General features: G+C 40.9%; 1 protein-coding gene across 1 annotated transcript; it reads left to right on the top strand.

The window, feature by feature from the left end:
- The first annotated feature begins 596 nt into the window (after window positions 1–596).
- Window positions 597–20,806, top strand: LOC143853841 (uncharacterized). Its single transcript, XM_077363555.1, has 2 exons — window positions 597–1,783; window positions 20,698–20,806. Exons 1-2 carry the CDS (start codon window positions 597–599, stop codon window positions 20,804–20,806), a joined length of 1,296 nt encoding a protein of 431 aa, XP_077219670.1.
- The last annotated feature ends 5,720 nt before the right edge of the window (window positions 20,807–26,526 follow it).

Raw genomic sequence — 26,526 nt, 5'->3', positions numbered from 1 at the left:
AAGCTCTCTTCTAACAGATGACTGCTCTTGTCGATCAATACCAACAACTGATCCAAGCGCCTCCCCAGCATCCCCTAGAGGCCCCACGACCTGTACAGGAAAGGTCGAGTGCCCACAGGGGAGAGCCAGCGCGCCCTAGTGGAAACCGGACCCACCACTCCCCAAGGCGAGTCCATCATTCCAGAACCAGGCAAGCCCATACAGAGCCTCGCCACCGCCAGAGGTCACGATCTCTCTCCACGCAGAAGCACCAAGCCAAGGAAGATCGAGCGCCGTTGGAAAAATCCTGGCATCATCGAAGGAGTCCGGAAAGTCACTCCGGCTCCGCCGCGAGCCCCTCAATAGAGAAAAATAAGTCGTTGGGCAGAGTAGACCAGAGAGCTGACCCAATGTTACTGAAGATAGAAGAGATAGACCACCGTATAGAAGAGCTGGCAAAGGATTAAGGCCGGCCCGCTGTGAAGACGTACTCAAGTAAACCTCTGTTCACCGATAATGTTATGAACGCGCCAGCACCCAGAGGGTTCAAAATGCCGACGGTTCCGCAATATGACGGAACCGCCGACCCTGTGGACCACCTGGAGACGTTCAGGACTATGATGCTCCTCCACGGCGCCTTTGATGGATTCCTCTGCAGGGCATTCCCGACTACACTGACCGGTGCAGCCCGGGACTGGTACTCGAGGATCAAGCCGAACTCCATTAGCAACTTTGAGGACTTTGGGGACAACCTAGTCTGCCATTTTATGAGCAGCCGGAGGCCGAGGAAAACAACAGCATCCCTGATGGCTTTGCGGCAGGAAGATAACGAACCTCTAAAAACATTCGTGAGCCGCTTCAACAGGGAGGCCCTCCATGTGCCAAACTTAGACCCCTCAGCCGCAGTAAATGCGCTCCTAGCGGGCACTAAGTCTAATGATTTCCGGCGATCGATAGCTCCCCAAAACCCGCACTCACTGGCGGATCTGATGGCTGGAGCCGAGGAGTACCTAGCCGTGGAGGAGACTCTGGCAGCCTTAGATTCAAACCGGAGGAGGACCTCTGAAGAAAAGAACCCTACCAAGTTGCGTAGGGATGATAAAGCCCCGAGAAGAGAAAGATCCCCGCAGAGGAGGGAAGAGAATTACACCCCCGTCAACACCTCCAGGAGAAGCATACTGGCCGCAATCGAGGGAGAAGAATTCGTAAGATGGTCAACCAGGATGATCTCAAAAGGAAATAAGAGAGACAAGTCGAAGTATTGTAAGTTCCATAGAGACCACGGGCACGACACAGATGAATGCTGGCAACTCAAGGAAGAAATCGAGTTGTTGATTAATCGAGGGTACCTAAAAAGGTATGTTAAAAGTAATGGCAAAAGAGCGCAGGGGGAGAAGCCCTCATGGCCAAAGCCCTCGACGACCCCCACCGTTTCTTGTGCGGAACCAATCTCCCCCGTCGTCCACTCCACAGCCGGAGATACATCGATCCCAGCCCAAGGGGGTCAGACCAGCCGCCGGAGTACATCATCTGCTGCTCAAAAAGTCTACGCACGCCGAGTCAACGCCGTGCACATGTGCAACAAGAAGATGAGGACAGAGAACAAGATCTCCTTCTCAGACGCAGACCTCGACAACTTGATACTCCCCCATGACGACGCCCTAGTCATAACCATGCTAGTCGCGAACTGGGAAGTGAAGAAGATCCTTGTCGACAACGGGAGTTCGGCCGACATTCTCTACTACCATGCATTCGAGCAGATGATGATAGGAAACGACCGCCTAAGGCCGGCGAACTCCGATCTGTTCGGTTTCTCAGGGGAGGACGTGAAAGTGGAAGGACAGATTGAACTCCCAGTCCTCGTCGCAGAGCCGCCCTGTCAAGCTTTCACAATGGTCAACTTCCTGGTAGTGAGGGCCACTTCGGTCTATAACGCTATCTTGGGACATCGAGGCCAGAACCTCATCCATGCAGTCGCCTCAGCGTATAACCAGAAAATGAAGTTTATAATGCCAAACGGCATGGGAGAAGTCAGAGGAGATCAACCACAGCCCAGGGAGTGCTATACCATGGCACTCAAAGGCAAAAATGTATCAGAATCGTTACCGATTGAGCTACTTGATCTGAGAGACGAAGCTCAGGTGACTGAACCCGCCGAAGACCTTAGAAAATACTATCAATAGCTTGCCGCCCGACACAAAAGCGGATGCCATTGTAATTACGCTTGTGTGGATAATGAAAAAAGGCTACTGCTTCTTTGCGAAGTTCCTAGTTCCTCAAATCATGCCGCTGCTTGGTTCACCCCGGTTCGTCTCCACAAAGACTGGAAGCGCACTCCTGGTCGAGAACGGGCCCGCGCAGAAAAACCAAACCATCTCAGAAACCTAGTTCACTAAAAGTTGGGTACTCGCTGCTTGGTTCGCCCCGGCTCGTCTCCATAAAGACCGGGAGCGCACTCCTGGTCGGGAACGGGCCCGCGCAGAAAAACCAAACCATCTCAGAAACCCAGTTCACTAAAACTTGGGTACTACCTGCTTGGTTCTCCCCGGCTCGTCTTCACAAAGACCGAGAGCGTACTCCTGGTCGGGAACGGACCCGCGCAGAAAAACCAAACCATCTCAGAAACCTAGTTCACTAAAACTTGGGTACTCGCTGCTTGGTTCGCCCTGGCTCGTCTCCACAAAGACCGGGAGCGCACTCCTGGTCGGGAACTAGCCCGAGTGGAAAAACCAAACCATCTTAGAAACCCAGTTCACTAAAACTTGGGTACTCCCTGCTTGGTTCGCCCCGGCTCGTCTACACAAAGACCGGGGCGCACTCCTAGTCGGGAACGGGCCCGCGCAGAAAAACCAAACCATCTCAGAAACCCAGTTCACTAAAACTTGGGTACTCGCTGCTTGGTTCGCCCCGGCTCCTCTCCACCAAGATCGGGAGAGCACTCCTGGTCGGGAACGGGCCCGCGCAGAAAAACCAAACCGTCTCAGAAACCTAGTTCACTAAAACTTGGGTACTCGCTGCTTGGTTCGCCCCAGCTCGTCTCCACAAAGACTGGGAGCGCACTCCTGGTCAGGAACAGGCCCGCGCAGAAAAACCAAACCGTCTCAGAAACCTAGTTCACTAAAACTTGGGTACTCGCTGCTTGGTTCGCCTCGGCTCGTCTCCACAAAGACCGGGAGCGCACTCCTGGTCAGGAACGGGCCCGAGCAGAAAAACCAAACCTGCTCGGAAACCCAGTTCACGAAAACTTTGGTACTCGCTGCTTGGTTCGCTTCGGCTCGTCTCCACAAAGATCGGAAGCACACTTCTAGTCAAGAACGGGCCCGGGCAGAAAACCAAACCCTTGCAAAAACCCAAGTTCAATAAAACTTGGTCATCTGAAGCCGTTCAGAGCATACATGGCCAGACATGATATTCCACTTCAAAATCCTAGTCGTCCTAAGCCGTTCAGAACATCTCCAGCCAGACTGGATATAACGCGTGGGTAAAACTTAACCTAAAGAAGGGTAAGTTGTAGCTCATCTGTTTTTCAGCCGACGTGAGATGGACGACATGAAATGGCTGACCTGAATCAGTTTCCAGTTCATCCGTTCCTCAAGCCGACCAGGATATAGCGCGATGCGCTACAAGATCAAATTCTGGTCATCTCAAGCCGACCAGGATATAGCGCAATGCGCTACAGGACAAAACTCTGGTCATCTGAAGCCGATCAGGACTCGGTGTGATTCGCTACAGGACAAAATTATGGTCATCTCAAGCCGACCAGGATATAGCGCAATGCGCTACAGGACAAAACTCTGGTCATCTGAAGCCGACCAGGACTCGGCTTGATTCGCTACAGGACAAAATTCTGGTCATCTCAAGCCGACCAGGATATAGCGCAATGCGCTACAGGACAAAACTCTGGTCATCTGAAGCCGACTAGGATTCGGCGAGATTCGCTACATGACAAAATTCTGGTCATCTCAAGCCGACCAGGATATAGCGCAATGCGCTACAGGATAAAACTCTGGTCATCTGAAGCCGACCAGGATATAGCGCAATGCGTTACAGGACAAAAATCTGGTCATCTCAAGCCGACCAGGATATAGCTTGATTCGCTAAAAGACAAAATTCAATCTGGCCCCAGCCGGACAGAATATGACGCGTCCGCTAGACGACAAAAATCAGTCCGGCCCAAGCCGGACAGAATATGACGCGTCCGCTAGACGACAAAAATCAGTCCGGCCCAAGCCGGACAGGATATGACGCGTCCGCAAAACGATAAAAATCAGTCTGGCCCAAGCCGGACAGAATATGACACGTCTGCTAGACGACAAAAATCAGTCCGGCCCAAGCCGGACAGGATATGACGCGTCCGTAAAACGATAAAAATCAGTCCGGCCCAAGCCGGACAGAATATGATGCGTCCGCTAGACGACAAAAATCAGTCCGGCCCAAGCCGGACAGGACTTGGCCGGACAGATTTTTCAGACAGATTTCCTAGGTCGGACAGACGGCTTAGCCGGACAGAGTTTCCGGACAGATTCCCCAGGCCGGACAGACTGCTTAACCTGACAGATTTCCCAGGCCGGACAGGTTTTCCGGACCAGATAGACGGCTTAGCCGGACAGATTTCCCAGGCCGGACAGATGGCTTAGCCGGACAGGTTTTTCGGACAGACGGCTTAGCCGGACAGATTTTCCGCTCCGCTTCTGACCGTCCCAGGCCGGGCAGACGGCTTGGCCGGACAGGTTTTCCATCGAGCCATCCCGAACACCGGCTCATTCTACCATTTAAGAATACAAGTCCTCACACTTCCCCAAATCACTACAATGACTTGGAGAACTGGGGGGCAACTGATAGGGTACACCCTATCTATGTGAGGGCCAATCAAATGAATGGTTTGGATCACCAAAACAATGTGGGCCCATTGTATTTTAAGCCGGCGGTGTAGCTAAGTTAGCTACACCAGCGGTGTAGCTTCACTTTCCTCTCTCTATATAGGGTGTCCACCAAAAATCAGCTCCATAGGATCATCCCAACCCTTCAAACTGTGGAGCCAAAATGGACAAATTTGTGAAGGTTTTTACACGTTCATTTTTGCCTCCACAAATTGTAGGGTTGGGATGATCCTATGGAGTTGATTTTTGGTGGACACCCTATCTATGTGAGGGCCAATCAAATGAATTCTTTGGATCACCAAAACAATGTGGGCCCATTATATTTTAAGCCGCCGGTGTAGCTAAGTTAGCTACACCGGCGGTGTAGCTTCACTTTCCTCATATATATATATATATATATATATATATATATATATATATATATATATATATATATATATATATATATATATGAGAAAACGGTTCCTACACACATGTGTAGATAAGTTATCTACACACTAGCTTTAAATACAGTGGGGGCCCACATTGTTTGGGGTGATCAAAACCATTCATTTTTAAGGCCCTCACATAGATAGGGTGTCCACAAAAAATCAGATCCATATGATCATCCTAACCATTCGAACTGTGGAGGCAAAAGATGGACTAATTTGTGAAGGTTTAAAGACATCCATTTTACATCCACAAATCGTAGGGTTGGGATGATCCCAATGGATCTGATTTTTTGTCGACACCCTATCTATGTGAGGGCCTTAAAAATGAATGGTTTTGATCATATATGAGAAAACGGTTCCTACACACATGTGTAGATAAGTTATCTACACACTAGCTTTAAATACAGTGGGGGCCCACATTGTTTGGGTGATCAAAACCATTCATTTTTAAGGCCCTCACATAGATAGGGTGTCCACAAAAAATCAGATCCATAGGATCATCCTAACCATTTGAACTGTGGAGGCAAAAGATGGACTAATTTGTGAAGGTTTAAAGACATCCATTTACATCCACAAATCGTAGGGTTGGGATGATCCCAATGGATCTGATTTTTTGTCGACACCCTATCTATGTGAGGGCCTTTAAAATGGATGGCTTGGATCACCCAAACAATGTGGGCCCCCACTGTATTTTAAGCTAGTGTGTAGAGAACTCTCTAGACATATGTGTAGGAACCGTTTTCTCAATATATATATATATATATATAAATTATAGCATTCTTGGCCCATGCAATGCATGCGGGTAAAGAAATGATATGTTTTGAATCAAGGGTGTGGGAATATCAATTCTATATACATACTCACACACACTATAGCATTCTTGGCCCATGCAGTGCATGGGGATAAAGAAATGGGCCCACACCATCAAAGCATGAGGTGTAAAATGGTGCCTCCACCCTATACATGGGCTCATGTGGAGATCGAGGGACCTACCCATAAAAATATAAGGCAAAATGATGAGCCACACCAGATGCATGGGTTTGAGTTGAGTTGATGGGACCCACCCTATAAAAAACATATCAGTGAGCATCAAGGGTATTTTTCAAGGGATAATTTCCATTTTTTTCTCATATAGGATATATTGGTCTTTTTATTAGTTAAAACAATCTATTATTGGTAATTTGGTCACAAATTGATGCCATGGCCTGATTTGCAAATTTTACTTAAATGTGATGGCTCTAGTTGCAAATTGTCAAACTAGATGAGGCTTTTTTTTGCAAATAACGCAAAGTATAATACTTCGTTTGCAAAAACCACAATGTAGAATACTTTGTTTGTAAAAACCCCTTATTAATTTAGCAAATATAATTTAACTTTTTAAACTATATTTCCAACAAGTCCCTAAATGCTACTTCTGTTAATAAAATACCTATGTGATGTTAGAGGAATTAGGTTAAGCAAGAGGTTGCTTGAAGCATTACACCCAAGGTATCTAGTTTGGAATACCAAGTTTGTTGCCTCCAGCCCCTATATATACTAGATACACTAGGGTTAATGACTGGTTAATGGACTCTAGCCCATGTAGGCCTACTACACCGGCCCATTATCTTATTGGGCTTATATTAGAGCATATATGAGTTATATTATATACCCAACAATCTCCTCCTATGTTCTACATATAGCACAATCCAATAGATAGATAGTGTGATGTTCAAACAAAATATTGAATCATCCACATCACCATATCATAAAAGATCTGTAATCCATCTGAAAACACGAATACTTTTATGATTAACCAAGAGTTTTAGATATAATCTAAATTCAACCAAAATGTACTTTCACATCTAAGTGAACCCACTGATCTTAGATGAATTCATTCATGGGGTATGATTCTCATCGAGATCTAAAATAAAGTTCCACAAAAAAAAATGAACTCTATGCATACTGAAATGAAAGCATAGTCTTTATGACTTTAGAAGATTTACTCATCAAGTAAGTCATCTTCATCAAAGTCCAAATCAAGACAAGCTCCTCCTTTTTCGCCAATCCCTGTGAATTACCAAATATAGATTTCATGAAAATGAATCCAATCATTTGTCTAAAATACTAACGTATCTAGTTCTACCTGAAGAAGAACGTAGTACAATTCCATAATTCACGAAAGTATATAGTTCTACTTGAAGAACTTAGTAAAATTCCAAAATGGCTGAAAAAGTATCAGTATCACTCTCACCATAAGCATCATTGTCAAGTTTCAATAAAGAACAAGACCTAAATAGCTTCTTTTGCAAAGAACCATTCATCATTGTCAAGTTTCAATAAAGAACAAGACCTAATAGTTTCTTTTGCAAAAAACCATTTCATGTTTCCATTTGGAATGTTACAGTCATCTTATTCATATTTGAGTTAAGCTGAATCATCAAGTCTGGAATAAAACAACCTTTCTTAAGAAGGACATGTCATCAAATGTGGAATGACATACAACAACTGTAAACATCATCGAAACATATCAAGTGTCTATTTTGGCCAAAAGGGAGATTTAAAAATTCAAAATAACATGAATGTATGTTAAGCCATGTCTATACAAACTTTAACCCCATCTCCCCCACAGTTTTGCATATTCGATCTTTGGTCAGTCCCTTTGTGAGAGCATTGACCATATTATCCTTCGATCTCACATCAATCAAAGTGATAATCCTGGGTGCAATGAGATAATTCAGCATGTCATGTTTCAGCCTAAGATGTCTCCTCTTACCATTAAAGAGTGAGTTCTTCACAATCATAATTGTAGCTTGATTATCACAGAACACACTTAAGGAATTAATCCTTAACCGAGTCAGTGGAATGTCCGCAATCAGATTCTTTATCCACTCTGCTTCATTTGCAGCTGAAGCTAGAGCATAAAGTTCCAATTCAACTTCCACAGAACAACAGTAGATTTGCTGGCCCCTAATTCTGATCCCCATGATTCATCAGAATATTCTTCCATGATAAGTGGATGACCACCATAGTTTTGAGCATACTCTTGAGTACACGAAAGTTATCTTATTAGCCCCATAAGGGCATCTCTATGCTCATGGCCAGGATTGCTAGCAAAACAACTCAGCATGCAAACTATAAAGGCTATGTCTGGCCTAGTGCAACACAAAACATACATGAGACTACCAATCAGTTTAGAATAATCGAACGGACTCACACTGTCTCTTCCTTAGAGATCAGCTTCTTGGTATAATCACAATGGTGTCTCAATCGGTTTGCACTCACTGCATCCTCAACAAGAAAAGTAGTATTTCATATAATGGGTTAGGCCAAGGGTGATTCCTTGCCTTTCAAAAAACTTACTTTCATACCAAAAATGGTGTTTACAACACCCAGGTCTTTTCATGTCGAATTATTTACCCAAGGTTAGTTTCACATAACTCACCACAGAGAGATTGGAAACAAGAATCAACAGCTACATACAAGCAAATAAGCATAACCTTATTCGACACATAACGATAGTAAAGGCAATTATCCGAGTAATTGATCAGAAAATCCAAAGCTCTTTACTACTTTGTCAAATTTCTGATGTCACAATTTAAGTGCTTGATTAAGACCAATACAAGGATTGTTAGATCTTAACATCCATACGATCTTTGTAGAATCACATACAAACAAATATCTACTTACAACCCATAGTCTTAGCCTCATTGGCAAATCGACTAGCTACCAAGTTAGATAACCAACAGAGAACTCATTCCATCATGAATGGCTTCTGCCCATAACATAGAGTCCCTAGATCTCATCACTGCCTAACAGGATGATGGATCATTCTCCATATGGTAGGTCACATAGGCCTCACCATAACTCTTGGGTACTCTATCACATAAGCCATAACTCATAAAGAATGGCTTCTGCCCATAACTATTAGGTCTTGTTCTTTATTGAAACTTGACAATGATGAATGGTTCTTTGCAAAAGAAGCTATTTAGGTCTTGTTCTTTATTGAAACTTGACAATGATGCTTATGGTGAGAGTGATACTGATACTTTTTCAGCCATTTTGGAATTTTACTAAGTTCTTCAAGTAGAACTAGATACTTTCGTGAATTATGGAATTGTTCTAAGTTCTTCTTCAGGTAGAACTAGATACGTTAGTGTTTTACACAAATGATTGGATTCATTTTCATGAAATCTATATTTGGTAATTCACAGGGATTGTCGAAAAAGGAGGAGCTTGTCTTGATTTGGACTTTGATGAAGATGACTTACTTGATGAGTAAATCTTCTAAAGCCATAAAGACTATGCTTTCATTTCAGTATGCATAGAGTTCTTTTTTTTTTTAGTTGCAAGCACGACAAATGGCATCTTTATCTAACCACCAATCTGAAGAAGTACTGGCCTTTATCTTTTCCCAACATGGCAGTGAAACTTTTAGGCTCAGTCTTATCTACTAACATAGTAGCCTCCTTATATGGTGTGTTAGAGTTAACCATCTGAGGTTGCCTACAATCTGCAGCAAAGTGACCATATCTCCCACAGTTATAGCATTTGCCCTTCTTTTTCTTAAAGACAGTCTCTTTGGCTTTCAACTTGGGAATATTACTCTTAGGTGACTTGGATTTCTTAGGAAATTTCTTCGGATATATCACCGTGTTAGCAGTGGACTGTTGCTGTCTAACCATCTCCAAGTTATTCCTAGCTCTATTCTCATCTTCGATTCAAATGAATCGTTTGAGATCATCCAGTCCCACTTGCACCTTCTTTCTATACATCTCTGTTTTGAAAGAGTGCCATGCATATGGTAGCTTGTATATGATTGCACTCACAAGAAACGGATCACACACTACTATTTCGATCCAAGAGATAAGCCACGGATGAAATTTGACAAACCCAAACCAAAGTTCTTTGGTAGAGGAAACCCAACTTCAACAAATTGAGGCCAATGAAATTGCAGCCCACAAAACTCTTGGCCACAATAATTTCTTCAACAAGTTACAGAGAGGGTGTCGAAATAAACTTGCAAGTAGTGACCGGCTTGCCAAAGTAGAGAGAGCTCAAAATTCCATCACTAAATCTGATGAGGGTTGCCCAAATCTTGGATTTGTATAAGAAACCCATGTCAATCCGATTCACGAAATTTCGACGTCCACCAAAAAACAAATTGTAGATAAATAGGTCTGCAAGTTTGTTGGGTTTTGCAGAGAGAGACCCAGCCACCAAGGTTTCGTCCAAAACCAATTCGTCCTCTTTTGTCCGGTTGAAACTTCAGAATAGTAGAGAGGAGAACACTATTAAAAGAAACCCAATTTTCTATTCATGGGTTAAACAAACCCCATCCATCGACCCACCGTTCCAAAAAGAAAGACCTTTGTACAGATAAGAAACAAGAGAGATGGTGACGTGGCAGATGATAGAGGGTAAAGAGATTTACACTAAATCTGATGCGTTTTTGAAGAATTCTTACTCGATTTACTCGATTCTTGCTCGGATTTTTCCAATCGGTTCTTCAAACGTGAGATTTGTAAAAGCCACCCGAAACAATATACCCAAATCGATATCTGTTGAGTGAAACACACGTCCAAAATACTTTGTACGTTATGCCGTTGATGGGGATCCAAAGCGTGAGAGCTCTGATTGAATAAACCCAAAAAACCCTTCTTGAACAGTAGCAAGAAAGAGGTATACAACTTTTCTTGTTTCTTGGTTCAAACGAGTGATAAGAAATCCACGAGCGAAAAGAACCCCACAAGCGAGAGAACCCAAAAACGGAGAGAGGGGCTTCCGTTCCAAAATTAGGGTTTTAGTAATGCTTCAAGATTGTTAGAGGAATTAGGTCAAGCAAGAGGTTGCTTGAAGCATTACACCCAAGGTATCTAGTTTGGAATACCAAGTTTGTTGCCTCGAGCCCCTATATATACTAGATACACTAGGGTTAATGACTGGTTAATGGACTCTAGCCCATGTAGGCCCACTACACCGGTCCATTATCTTATTGGGCTTATATTAGAGCATATATGGGTTATATTATATACCCAACATGTGAAGCATTCAAGATATAGACATCAAGATTCAAAGAAGATGATGGGTCTCCCTCATGCATGTTGCCAAGATGAGATCTATATGTGCTAAGTAAGATGTGAAGGATTTGTCAATGTTCTTAGACTTTTCAGGCAATTGGGTGTACTTTTGTCGGTCATACTAAATCTGAGTTCTTAAATTGGATTTGCAGTAAATTGTCATTCTAAAAAAGTTGATCAAATTGAGAGACAGCCTATCGTCTTCCCCAGAGGAATATTTCTCGTAAGAATCCTTCCTGTAGGTTTTTGGATTCAAATTTCATAGTTTTTTGTTATTTTTAGATTAGAACATCTTCCTCTAGCCTATGAATACATGATTTCCATTGTATAATCTTAGATAAGGGGTCTTGTTCAGCTGATATTGAAAAAGAGTAATTCATTAGCCTAACAAATAAGACATAAATCATAAGAGAGCAGATATATTGGCTCCTTTTCATTACTAGGGACACCTGCTTTCCATTTGTAATCGGCTAAGAAGTGGTTTTTTAAAATTATGAAAATACCCTCATTTCTTATCTCTCATTTGCCCAGATCAAAACATGTTTTATTTCTCTCCCCATTTCTTGCCCAAAATCCACTCCTAGTTGAAGCACATCTCTCTCTCTCTCTCTCTCTCTCTCTCTCTCTCTCTCTCACACACACACACACACACACACACACACACACTAGACTGTTTTCTTCTTCTTTCAACCTCTATCTTCTCCACCATTTTATTTTATTACTCTCTCTTTCAACAGGACAAGGAGAGCCTAAAAATATTTGACGAGTTTCATGATTAGTGGTTTATATATGAAAGCAGCCTCTTGGTATTTTGCAACATATCGTATGAAAAAAACTTGTGAAAATCAGAAGAAAAAAGAAGGCTAGAAATCAATCTGTAAACCGTCATGCACATCCACTATCCATGACAACAAAACCCCTAAAAAATTCGTTGTTGCTACAAGAGAGCTGAAGCAGAGGACCAGAAATTCAACAGGAGAGATGATGCTTCAAATGGGAATTGAATTTTGGGAAGAGACGTGAGGAAATGGGGAAAATGAGAGAGGTAGAAGGGATGATATTTTAGTAATTTTGGAAGACCCTACTTTTTGCTTACTGGTTGGTAGGTTGTGGGAATAGACGTTAGGATGTGGGAAAAATGAGGGAGGTAGAAGGGAGGATATATATATATATATATATATATATAGAGGAAAATGTTGGTGAGCTTAAGCTCACCAAACTTATGGTGAGCTTAAGCGCCCAATCACATTGGGGCCTACTTTGTTAGGATGATCCAAAGCATTCATTTGAAAGGCCCTTACATAGATGGGGTGTGTACCAAAAATCAGCTCCATAGGATCATCCTAACCCATTCATTTGTGGAGGTCAAAATGGACAGATAGTATTTGTCCACAAATCTGCCCATTTTTGTCCTCCACAAATGGGGGGGTTAGGATGATCCTATGGAGCTGATTTTTGGTACACACCCTATCTATGATAGGGCATTGGAAATGAATGGTTTGGATCACCACAGAAAATGTGGGACCCATGTGATTGGGGCGCTTAAGCTCACCATAAGTTTGGTGAGCTTAAGCTCACCAACACTTTCCTCATATATATATGAGAAAACGGTTCCTACACATATGTGTAGAGAGTTCTCTACACACTAGCTTAAAATACAGTGGGGGCCCACATTGTTTGAATGATCCAAGCAATCCATTTTAAAAGCCCTCACATAGATAGGGTGTCTACAAAAAATCAGATCCATAGGATCATCCCTACCCTACGATTTGTGGAGGTAAAATGGATGTCTTTAAACCTTCACAAATTAGTCCAATTTTTGCCTCCACAGTTCGAATGGTTAGGATGATCCTATGGATCTGATTTTTTGTGGACACCCTATCTATGTGAGGGCCTCAAAATGAATGGTTTGGATCACCCAAATAATGTGGCCCCCATTGTATTTTAAGCTAGTGTGTAGATAACTTTTCTACACATGTGTGTAGGAACCGTTCTCTCTCTCTCTCTCTCTCTCTCTCTCTCTCTATATATATATATATATATATATATATATATATATATATATATAAAGTTGAATGTGGTAAGCTGGGGTGGCACCCCCATTGCATTCTAAAATTTAAAAACGCTTTAAGGGGATGTTGCACACCGTTTCACACGTATTCCTCTGTCACCACATATTCCTCTATCACACGTAACCTTAATAAAGTATCTTTTTCCAATAAACATTTAACGCAATAAAGTTTTCCAATAAAGAGTCCCAAAAAATAGGAACTTTTCTAAATTGATTTCATCTAAATTGCAAAATACGCATTTAATGCAATAAAATTTTCCAACAAATATTTAACACAATAAAGTTTCTCAATAAAGAATCCCATAAAAATAGGAACTTTTCTAAATTGATCTGTACAAATCAGTAAGATCATAATTTTTTCTTCGCCCCGTGCATCGCACGGGACTGCAACTAGTTTTAGCAGAAAGGAGGATATTTTAATCTATATTACTTCCCAAATTATAATTGTGACCAATTGTTAGGTTGGATATGATTTATTCCTAACCCCTTCTATTCCCGTAACCAGAGAATAAGCCTTATCTCAGGAGACATGTTTGGATTTACAAAGTCATAATTGGGGTCCTAGTGTCCTCAAGGCTAGGTGGTGACTCTCATAGCGGTTCAAACTTGAGCCAATTTTGGATCTTTCGATCGAAAACTGCTGGATAATTTAATTTCAAAATTTAAAAGAATATTTGTCTAGCTTCATATAATGGTGACTCTATATGTGAATCTCTAGCTTGAAAAATAATTATGACTATGTGTTGGGTTTGGTATGGGTAAGCCATTACTTCTGTCATTCGTATCGGATTTATGTTAATTTTTTGCAAATTTAAATAGTGGGTGGATGAATGTGAACACTTGCTTCTTGGCTTCAAAAATTTGCATTAAAAGGCCCCTCGCACCCCCATCGTCTACAAGTTTAAAACTCACTCACCAATCATGTGTACTTACTTTTCTAGGCATTAAGGCTTTTATTGCATTGCTTGTATAGTTAATGACGCCAGCCTAGTCTCTATAACTATTATCTTGGGGGTTGAGCCTTTAGCTGAATTGATTAAGGCTTTTTTCTTCAACTATGAGGTATGAGGTTCAATCCCAACTTATCAGAGAGAGAGAGAGAGAGAGAAGGGGTGCTACTTGGGTCGGGCAGGTCGGGTTTTCCAAAACCCTACGCTACCTGAGAATTATCTTAGGTCGGGTCGGGTCTAATTTTTTGCAGGAAAACTCGAGATTTGTAAACCCGACCCTACCCAAGATAGTTTCTCGGGTTGGGTCGGGTTTTCATTTTCAGCGTAGAATATTGACTCATTTTAAAGATTGTAGGAAAAAAAACAAATCTTCACACCAAGAATCTCTAAATTTATGTGATCAAGTGTAATAAATTTAAGGACATTATATTTTCACATAAAAGACATGATTACCTCAATGAAAACAATTGTATCAATTGTTAGGAGAATTAGGTCAAGCAAGAAGTTGCTTGAAGCATTACACCCAAGGTATCTAGTTTGGAATACCAAGTTTGTTGCCTCCAGCCCCTATATATATTAGATACACTAGGGTTTTAATAGGTTAGTGGGCTCTAGCCCAAATAGGCCCACTACACCGGTCCATTATCTTATTGGGCTTATATTAGAACATACATGGTTATATTATATACCCAACAATCTCCTCCTATGTTCTACATATAATACAATCCAATAGATAGATAGTGTAATGTTCAAAACAAAATATTGAATCATCCACATCACCATATGGTCTATATCATAAAAGATCTGTAATCCAACTGAAAACATGAATCCTTTTATGACAAACCAAGAGTTTTAGATATACAACAAGCTAAACTCAACCAAAAGGTACTTTCACATATAAGTGAACCCCACTGATCTTAGATGAATTCATGCATGGGGTATGATTCTCATCGAGATCAAAAAATAAAGTTCCACAAAAAAGTGAACTCTATGCATACTGAAATGCAAGCATAGTCTTTATGACTTTAGAAGATTTACTCATCAAGTAAGTCATCTTCATCAAAGTCCAAATCAAGACAAGCTCCTCCTTTTTTGCCAATCCCAGTGAATTACCAAATATGGATTTCATGAAAATGAATCCAATCATTTGTGTAAAACACTAAAGTATCTAGTTCTACTTGAAGAAGAACTTAGTATAATTCCATAATTTGCGAAAGTATCTAGTTCTACCTGAAGAACTTAGTACAATTCCAAAATGGCTGAAAAAGTATCAGTATCACTCTCACCATAAGCATCATTGTCAAGTTTCAATAAAGAACAAGACCTAAACAACTTCTTTTGCAAAGAACCATTCATCATTGTCAAGTTTCAATAAAGAACAAGACCTAATAGTTTCTTTTGCAAAGAACCATTTCATGTTTTCATTTGGAATGTCACAGTCATCTTATCCAAATTTGAGTAAAGCAGAATCATCTATGTATGTGTGGACCCCGATCCGAGAGAGGTGGCGGTGGGACGTGCCCCCACACGCTCAGTCTCAGGATCATCCACGTGAATGGAGAGCTCTACCAAGGAATTCTCGAAAGAAGTGCCCCTCACAGCATGAGTGGCGATACAAGGGTGAGATACCTCTCGATTCGGGGACTAACCCAGATTCGAGGCGTACCTTAAACAAAGAAGAGTCGCCATCCAAGGAAAAAGGCATATGGGCCCTGGATCTCATACTATGCTCTGTTGCAACGGATAACCAGAGATATAAAAAGAAGGTTCGTGCCTGGTTACGAATTCGGAAGGTCTAAAGAGCACCTCATCCGCCCAAGTGCAAGCACCTGGTCTCTTATGCCATTTATTATTAATTTTGAAGAGTTTTGGGCGAAAGTCATATGAAATAGGAATGAATATCTCCGAGAAGACGTCTATCTAATCATGCATGTCTCGGAGATGAAAAATAAGCATACATAAAAAGAAATGAAAGAAGTGTCACCTAAAAATAGCTAGATTATGAATGTCATACCTAATTGGTGTCTAAGTTCTGATGGACATACACATGCAAGCTACAGCTAAAGGTATAGGATCTGTACATGAAAGTAAGAAAACACAGCAAAACACACAACACAATTCAATTCTATACATGACTGGACAAAATGAGTCCTAACTCTAATGCGACCTGACTCGGACCAAGATGGCCGTCCATCCCAGCTGCTCTACGTATCCCGGCCTCAGGAAGAATCGGAGTTAACGTAGTTCGATACCATATTCTAAACTACTATGCCTAACCATCTAGAACCGCTATCCTAGACTCGATTCACTAGACTCGACTGATTTTTAAAGCTTTTTGTACGATTACTTAAATTCAAGTGAATTGTAATTTTTAGGACTCTCTATATGCCCTAACTAATGCAAGTTGGTTAGCCTTAAGCTAATGCAGGTGGGCCCTACATCCTATGTGTAACTAGGTTGTGCAACCTAAGGAAAACCATGGGCTGACTATATGTTTCCTAGTCTAGCCATCGGTTCGACTACATGTCTAACCGATCGACTCGAGGCCTCCTAACTCTAGGGACACTCACACGACAGGACACACCATATCAACAAATCAGGACAGACTCCTAACTCTAAAACACCCTAAATGTCTATGACAAAATCTTAACTCTAAAGGAAGATCTTTTTGAAAAAGGGTTTGAATATTTTTGTAATTTTGAAAGATTTGAAATGTTTATTTTTAAAGGTTTGGCTGGACTTGGGATAAAGATCCCAAGCTGCACTACGTACCCTGTTGAAAGGGATCAAGCCAACGTAGTTCGGAAATAGATTTTCCTAACTACTCTTAAAGACTCAATACTTTTCAGATTTTTGATTTTTCAGATGTTTTTGATATTTTTGACACAAGAGGACAGAATCCTATCATCATAAGGGAGGACAGACTCCTGAATATCCCGCAAAGGTTGGACATCATCCTATGCTTTGCGGGGGAATGAACAGAATAACAACTCTGCAAGGGTTGGACAGCATCCTATACCTTGCAGGAGCGGATAAAAATCATATGATTTGATGAGAGGTTGGAAAGAATCCTAACCCCTAAGATGATAGGACTGACTCCTGAAAGATTGACTCTCTAGCTAAGGACAGATATCCTATGTTAAAGGACTGACTCCTAGTGCACAACCCTAAGAGGGAAGTGCCAATGAGACTAGGCTAGTCTCCTAAAAGAAGTGGAGATAAGAATGGTGCTGGGACACTAAGCAAGTCTCCTAAACATCGAGGTGGGCTCCAAGTAACCTTATCATTGCCCTTGCAATGAATTGGAATTAGCTGAAGGGAAATTAATTAGCCTCTAATCATTAAGGTAATCAACTAAAGAAAATTAGAGAAACTCTCCTAAGGAAAATGAGAAAAAGAATTGGAACATCCAAATTCTAATTGTAACTAAGAATGAGCAACCCAGTCATCAATCATGTATAACTTGTGAAAATATGAAGACATTGGGGTCCCCAGCCTTAAAACATCTCTTTGTCCCTCTAATGACACACACGTTGGGGTGGATAAATCAACATGACTTTAGGACTCTCGATCCATTTTCTCAATGGTAATAAACCCACTTTGATCTCAATTGCTAGACCAGCCCCGGGGATTATCTCAATCCAATCAAAGATACACAAATAAAGTTCAATTTTCAGGAAGAAGAAAATTGGTCTTGGGATTTTATCAAACACATAAAGGTAACTAATCTTTATCATGTATGGGTCAGAACAAAAACGAGCTATTCCATTAAAGTAAATAATTTTTAAAGCCCTCCCCACCTCCTTACAACTGTTGTCCATAGGTTACTCTAAAGGAACCATTCCTATAGCATGACTACAGACAAGCATAGTCCATTGGAAAATACTATTTTAATGCAGGGGAGATGAGGTGATTTTGTACAAGTATCAAAACAAAATATGACCAAACAATAATCCATTAAAATAGTGCAGGCAACATAGTAGTGTCCCTACCAATACAGGACAATGCAAGAGCTAGTCTTCAAAATAGACTAAAACACTACTGTTTTGAAGGAGAGTTAACGCATGGTAGCCAAATGGGAAAGACTGAGAAAAGAATTTCTCTAATAACAAAAATAGCATCAGCCCCCCCCCCCCCCCCCCAAAAAAAAAAAATGCATTAATAAATCTTATCTTCAACATAATCAAGAGAATAGATCAAAAGACACAAGTCTCCTAATTCTATTGTTGAAAACCTCACTGTAAAGATGAAATCCAATGACTCAAAGGAGAACCCATGTCATGCTTCATTGGGGAAAATTTTGTAGAAACATGACACGAACACAATTCCAAACCAATTCTCTATAAACCAAAGCCCACTTTTCAAATCAAACAGAACTTAGAAGGTAAGTTATTGATCCAATCTTCACATATAAAAATTTATCAGCTTGATAAGCCAAACCATTGAAAGTTCATTTACTAATTTCATGATCAAACCAATTCAGCTCCTAAAACCATTTAAAAAAAAAAAAAAAAAAACTATCAATGAGTTCTCCCCTTTAAAGAATAGCAATTCAACCCGAATAACACATTTTTTGTATCCTAACAGGCACACTAATTGAGATTTGGATAAGACTAAATGACAAGTTAAACTTGTGTGTGCAGAAATCAAGACATTTACCCTAAAATTAGAACCACAGAACCGAAAGCACTTGCATTCTTACCAAAACAGTAATGAAACTTACCTGAACTGAAGACAAATTGCTATAAATTTAATACTTTGTGGAAAATGAATTCACTTCTCTTTCTTCATCCTTTCCTTGCTTCTCCTTAAGTTGAGAATTTTTTTAAGCTCTGATTCGAGGTTTGAAGAAGAGAAAGGGACGGATCTAGGTCTTGATGAGATCTAAGAATAAAACTACCGATAGAAGAGATTAAGGAAAGAGAAAGTTAAGGTGATGACCGGTCGGAGCTTGACCGGAGCTATGCCGGAATCCGGCATAGTTGATCGAAGAAGAAAAGAGAATAGGGTTTAAGGAAAAATTTGGGGAAATCTCTCTTTCTTTTGGTTTGAACAACTAGTAAACAAGATGAAAAGCTTATTGAAAACTTGCAGAAGGTAAGAGATGATCTGATTCCGGCCAAAATCTCTTCGGATCTGGTCGGAGAAGGAGAAATGGGTTAGGATTTCATGAAGAGATTTGGAACAAAGCTTTTAAACAAAACTAGAAATCAATGATCATAGAAGAAAGATCTCAAGGAATTATGAAGAGAAGAGAGAAGAATGACCGGCGTTCTCGTCGGAATCTTGCTGGAATTTGGATGAGATCCGTTTTCTCTCACTAGAAAACCGAGAGCTTCTCTCTCTAGAAAATGAATTTTTCTTTTTATTTATTTAAAAGCTTAAACTTGTATTTATATGCAAGAAGGGGAGGTTGATATTGGCACAACCAGTTGATGAGCGCGCGGTTCACGCGATTTTTTTTTTATGAGCGCGCGACACAATCGTGTCTTATTCTGATTTAAATCGCACCGTTCCAAGATAAATTCGCCCCCCTTTCAAGATAAAATCACCCCCATTTCCAGCTTATACTACGACACTTACCTCGGCTCGTTCGCTAGGCAAACGCGCTCGGATTTTGATGAAATTTTGCAGGGACCTTGCTGGGACCCTAACCTATCTTGGGGTAAAATTTGGAGTTTTAAAACATTGGTTTGGTTAGGTTTTGCTCAAACATGGGAGGTTTAGGGCACGGTCAAAATGGGGTGTCTACAGATGCCCCTCTTTGGCAGAGCGTGCTTGTCGCGCGAATGTCAAAGCTGAACGGACAGCACATTTTGATTGGCCCAAAATTGATTGAAAAGAAAGAAGAATGAAGAAAATGATTTACAAAGATTGAACTCTTGGAGGGAACGGATGCTTCAGGGGTTTGAAAATGGAATGGATGCTTCAGGGGTTTGAAAATGGAATGGATGCCTCAGGGGTTTGAAAATGGAATTGGTGCCTCAGGGGCTTGAAAATGGAACGGGCTTTGGTTACTTGCTTGATGCTCTCAAAGATGCTCTCAGAGAGACCTTGGCTTTTTCTACGCTCGGGGCGAATGTTCTTAAGGAGAATTTGGTTTTACGCTCAGGACGAAATGCTCTTGAAAAGAATTTGGTTTTACGCTCAGGACGAATGCTTCCAAAAAGAATTTGGGTTCTATGCTTGGAGCGAATGCTTTCAGAAAGAATTTGGATTCTACGCTTGGAGCGAATGCTTTCAACGAGACAAAATTGATTTTACGCTTGGAGCGAATGCTTTCAAAGAGACAAAATTGATTTTTACGCTTGGAGCGAATGTTTTCAGGGAAAAACTGGGTTCTACGCTTAGAGCGAATATTTTCAAAGAGAATTTGAGTTCTACGCTTGGAGCGAAATGCTTTCAAAGGGAATTCAGATATTTTGCTCAGTGCTGATGTTTTCTGGGATAATTTGGTTTCTTCACTCGAGGTGGATACTCTCAGGGAGAAAATTATTTCTTCACTCGGGGTGGATACTCTCAGGGAGAATATGGTTTCTTCACTCGGGGTGGATGCTCTCAGGGAGAATCTGGTTTCTTCACTCGGGGTGGATACTCTCAGGGAGAAAATTGTTTCTTCACTCGGGGTGGATACTCTCAGGGAGAATATGGTTTCTTCACTCGGGGTGGATGCTCTCAGGGAGAATCTGGTTTCTTCACTCGGGGTGGATGCTCTCAGGGAGAATCTGGTTTCTTCACTCGGGGTGGATACTCTTAGGGAGAAAATTGGTATTTTCACTCGGGGTGGATGCTCTTAGGGAGAAAACTTGGTATTTTCACTCAGGGTGGATGCTCTCAGGGAGACAATTTGGTAAACGGGTATCGAGGGTCCATGGTAATAAACCACGAAGAGCCTCACGAGAAAGATATTGTGGTGGTTGGTAGGTTAGAAAACTAGGAATCAAGGGTCCATAGCCATAAGCTATGAAGAGCCAAGAAGTAATCGAGGGTCCACGGTGACAAGCCGTGAAGAGCCACACAATGAATCTAGGGTCCATGGTAAGAAACCATGAAGAGCCAAGCATTGAATCTGGGGTCCATGACAATAAGCCACGAAGAGCCCAGTATACAGAAACAATGACATGTAAAAGATATGAATGAAATGATCATCAATAGTGGGTCCATAATATATCTGAAAGGATGTATCGCAAAGAGCCACTCAGGAAGCAAGGGTCCATGGTATACCTGAATGTAGACCACGAAGAGCCTTGGAAGGACAAGGATATTGCTGAGAATTGAATGATTTTGAATGATGATTTTTTTTTAGACTGATCGCCTTTTGCCGAGGAAATTGGGAGTACGAGTTCCTTGCTGAGAATTGGACTCAGATAACTTGCAGGGATTTGGATATTAACCCTTCTTTGACAGGTGAAAAGCGTTATGCTGAGGTTTGAAAATTGTGGGAGCAAATTCTAGACTCCACTGGAGAAATTGATGTTCTTTGAAAATTAACTCTTTTGAAGAGTGGACTCATATGAGGAGTTTAGAGATTTGGCTTAAGACGTGCTCATATCTCTCTTATCTCAACTTGTTATAAACATTGGCACTGATTGCCTTTTCTCCTTGATATCTTTTATGACGCAAGTCATAAAAGATGCCCCTAGTGTATTGTACTTCCATGACAAGAGTCCCAAGGAAAATAGAACCAGGATACGTAGGAAAATTTGGGTTTACATAGGTTCTTTCTTTGGAATAAAGATGAGATAATGGTTGGGCCAGAAATTTTCTCTTTTCATTGACTATTATTTAAGGTTCTTTCCACCACTCACTGCTTGAAACTTGACATCTTTGCCATGTCTGAACAGGATATTTCTCGCTTTTATCTGGTACCTATAGACCAGGGTCTATTCTGAGAGTTTGTATTATTTTTTCACTTTGGAAGGTATACACCCATTCTCCCAGTGCCAGACAACTTTGGACCTTGAAAGGAAAATGGATAAGAATGAGGAACAGACTTCCAAGACTCTATCAAAGAAGATGTACATTATTCAAGGGACTTGACTCACTTTTGATTCACCCTTAGACCTGATGTGTATTTTTAAATGGTAAGGCTAGCCGCTCTCAAAATAATTTCGAAAACCATGTCAAGAGGCACTAATTTCCTCCATCGGAATTTCCGTCATGGTTATTACCCCTTTGGATTGCTCAGTCTTAATGCCCCTAGTTTAGAAAGGTGTCAAAGTAAATCTCACTGACACTACTTGGATTCCAAGATCCTGCTCTGTGTAGTGATTGCTTCTTCATCTCTTTGAGTCTCCTCTGGTGGGAACTCATGATTATTGCATTCCAGGTTTCTGGTCTACCAAACCATTTGCCTCAGCTTTTGCCTGGAATTCTCACACTATTCAAACGTCAAAGTTCTTCATAACCGAAGAAACTCCTTCCATGCTTATCAGCCCACTTTTTGTGGGAAGTCTTTGCCTCTGACTGGATTGCCTCTTCAATTTTCAATCCATCAGACTGCTACCCTCACTTTCGCATAAGCCAACCCTTTTGGTTGTTGACTTAGCAAACGCATGATTCTAGGCCGCTCTTTCGGGTTTTCAACCTAGTAGGTCTTCAGACTCTCGTTCTTTTCATTTATTTTTGTTTTTATTTTCAATTGCCTTGAACCTTTGCTCATTTCACCAGAAGAATTTTATAGGTAGGCTCGGGTTCAAAAGGGTTGGATATCAAAAGTTCAAACGATTTGGACCGAATCTGGTCTTGCCAGACTACCTACGTACGCCAAAAATGGAGGATCAGATCCGCGTAGTTCGCTTTGGGTTTAACAAAGAATGGTTTAGCTTTTTAGCTTCAAAATTTTGAAAGGGGGATGATTTAACTTTTATCTCCAAAGGTTTGACCGAACCTGAATTGATCAGGTTGCCTACGTACCCCTGAAGAGCTGGGGATCAGGTCCGCGTAGTTCGGGTGCATAAAATGCCCCTGGTTTATAATGTGGTTGAAAGAATTGTTTGGTTTTAAAATGTTGGCTCAAAGGGCTCACAAAAGGATGTTTTTTTTAAAACATTGGGATTTTGGCTATAAAGGCTCAAACGTCCAAGGATGGCCTCCTGGTGTTTTGATGTACAAGCTTTTGAATGTTTAAGGTTCAAGACTTTGAATTTTTTTTTTTTCATCGAGGAGTCTGGCAGTACTCTTGGGCAAGACTTCAACCATGGTGCTCCACTCTCATCTCGGAAATCTCGGACTTTATGTTCGAGATTCTTCAACTATCATTAGTCTCCAAATACTGAAGACAATTCTCATATACAATCTGTCTCACAGACTCCCTCATCTGGGTCTTTGATATTCCAAATGAGTTGTCTTAGGGACACCTTCACTTCTCCTTCTTGTCTTTCTCATGCTCTTATTTCTTTTAGATGTGCTCTTTCTTTTGGACATAAAAATTGTCCCTACTCTCTGAATACAATGACTTGAAATCCCACTAAGATGTACAACCCGAGTGTTCTTCTTAGGGATCAAGTTCTATGAATACAACTTTGCATCTGAAAACCTTCTCTCAATGTTCTCATCAGCTTCATTTGATGTTTGATGCTTCACTCTCTTGAATTCTTTGCTTTTGACTAAATGTCTAAAGCTGATGGAGTCTTGCTTTTCATCACAACAAGGCATTCACCCAGTTTATCCTTATAGGATCAAGCAAGACTACCTCAAACCCCTCTAAATAGGTTTATCAATTCCTCGATCTCCTCAGGAGATAAAGTTTTGCCAATCCATCTTTCCCGAGTTTCGGATTTCAATACCACTATCAACAGCTTTGATTTCTTCTTTGAGTGGCTATGCTCGACGCTCTTCCTCTCGTTTGATCATGTTTCAGATCTCAAGGGGAATTTCGTCTGCATTCTCATCCGAGGAGGGTGTGTTTAATCATTTAAACATTAGATCTAAGAGTGAATCACAAGAACACTGATAATGCTAGAATCAAATCTTTATTTCAACAGAAATTTCAAGTACATTGATGACTCTTTTTTTTTGACGCACCTCAATGGGTTCTACATTGGATTTGACAAAAGACAACACATTGACTTTGAATGAACAAGACTGACAAACATGACTCTTTGCTCTCTTCTTTTTTTTTTACATCGACACAATGAGACTTACCAACTTTGAGAGAAGAAAGTTGGTGTACACTCAATGAAAGACAAACCTAACAAAACAGGACACTTCTTCGTCAGTAATGCACTGGCACTGAAAGTTTATGGGTAGCACCCCTTCCTCTATGACGTATGACTGGAGAGTCCAATCCTGGTATAGGTTCTGTTGACCTGGCTGGGTGAAATGAAAGGAAACTGGTTCAACAAATGGGTGAAGTCAGTTAGGTCTGACTCCTGTCATGGAAATGACAAACACTAACTTTAGTATGAGGCAATCTCGTTGAATGTTATACACAAGTTGAAACAAGAGATAATACAAACACATCTCTCCCTTGGGGTAAGAACCAACAACATAACAATTGTAAGAAGGATCATGGTAAGATAAACATATGATTTATCAATATCGCTAAAGGATAGCAATCACACTGAAAAATGTATTGGGTAAAATCCGGCAGCATGACAGCTATATAAAGAGATCCCACAAGTCATCTCAAGGGTATATGAATTGAAACTCGATAATGTAAGACTCTCAACAAGGATACTTGCATTCAAATGATGGTGGCAAGATGCAAGATAAGCTCACAATCGAGAGGAGGCATATGGTCATCAAAGAGTTGTGACCAAATGAAGGATTGACCATGAATGATGACGCTTGGCCATGGGTCGGATTTGTGACACAAAGACTGAAAGATAGATCACGGCAATAAGAATGGTGATGAAAAACCATCGATCTGATCATATTCCAAAAAAATGAATTGATAAGGATAATTGATTAGATTAGGAAGGAAAACCTAACTAAGAAGTAAACCCTAATCTAATAATGCAAATCCACAATGAAAAATATGGATCAATTTTATGAACAAATAGATCAAGGAATAGATTATGGATAAAGAACCAATAATCTAATGATAATCCACAGAATGGATAAATAGAAAGAATTGATAGATTAGGAAGAAGAACCTAACTAAGAGGTATGCCCTAATCTAAATATATGGAATATGGATCAATGATACAAGGTATGAATCAGATCTATGATCAAAAGATCAGAAAAAAGACCACGGTCATAACGATGACAAGTAGAAGTCACCGGCCAAATCTAAATCTCAAAGAATATGACTGATTGGATTAGATAGGAAACATTACAAATGAGTAAGCCATAATCTAATAATCAATATATACATATATACATATATATCCTAACCAGGGGCACCAGCCCTAATTCTAATCTAGTGGAGTCGAGAGAGTCTCGACTCATGACAGACATGTGAGTGTACTAGGACCGCGATGTAGCCACATAAGGTGAGCTACAATAATCTATGGATAGGACATGGCTCATAAATCTAGGCTCCAACATGTGTAAGCAACACATGTTCGTCTTTATATGAATGCAATATATATAAGCACATGCAGATCCTAATTGGGTTTCACTAAGTCAGCAAATATATTCATATACATAATATATGTAAAATGAAAGTAGAGCTCCGGACTCAATATATCGAGTACTATGCTTATGATCCATACTTAAAATGTATAACACAAGTACGCCTACTGTTACACATAGTATGCTTCATTGCTAATCGGCTGCTGTAAACACAAGTACGCCTAGTGTTTACGGCTGCAGCACCGGCGCATAGCTTGGTAATAGATACAACAATCCCACCCAGGCAATGACATCCCGGCTGGCATGTACTGTATCTATCCCATGGAGCCAATAATAATAAAATCAATAAAACAAAATAACAAAATAATGATGTATGCTGTGCAGTATGTGAATCCCTTGTTTTAAACACCTATTAGGTGCCCCTGGATTCTAATCGATTAAATTCCCATTTATAAAGATTTTAGCCCAAAATTCTTCAAAATTAGTAAAAAATGGCATTTTAACAGAGTTAGGCAATATCTCGAAAGAATCCCTAGCAGAGTCGCCAGCCTGTGGACCCCGATCCGAGAGAGGGGCGGAGGGAGACGGGCCCCCACGCGCTCAGTCTCAGGATCATCCACATGAATGGAGAGCTCT

The sequence above is a fragment of the Tasmannia lanceolata genome, unplaced genomic scaffold (genome assembly GCF_043159265.1).
Source record: "Tasmannia lanceolata isolate RefF3 unplaced genomic scaffold, GAP_Taslan_0.1 ptg000020l, whole genome shotgun sequence".
NCBI lineage: Eukaryota > Viridiplantae > Streptophyta > Magnoliopsida > Canellales > Winteraceae > Tasmannia > Tasmannia lanceolata.
Note: the sequence above shows the minus strand (reverse complement) of the source record. Positions and strands in the feature narration are given on the sequence as shown.

Coding starts and splice junctions, on each gene's coding strand:
- LOC143853841 (XM_077363555.1), top strand. CDS start 597: ATGATGCTCCTCCACGGCGCCTTTGATGGATTCCTCTGCAGGGCATTC. Junction 1,784..20,697: donor AGGCCGGCGAACTCCGATCT/GTTCGGTTTCTC, acceptor GAATGTTTTCAG/GGAAAAACTGGGTTCTACGC.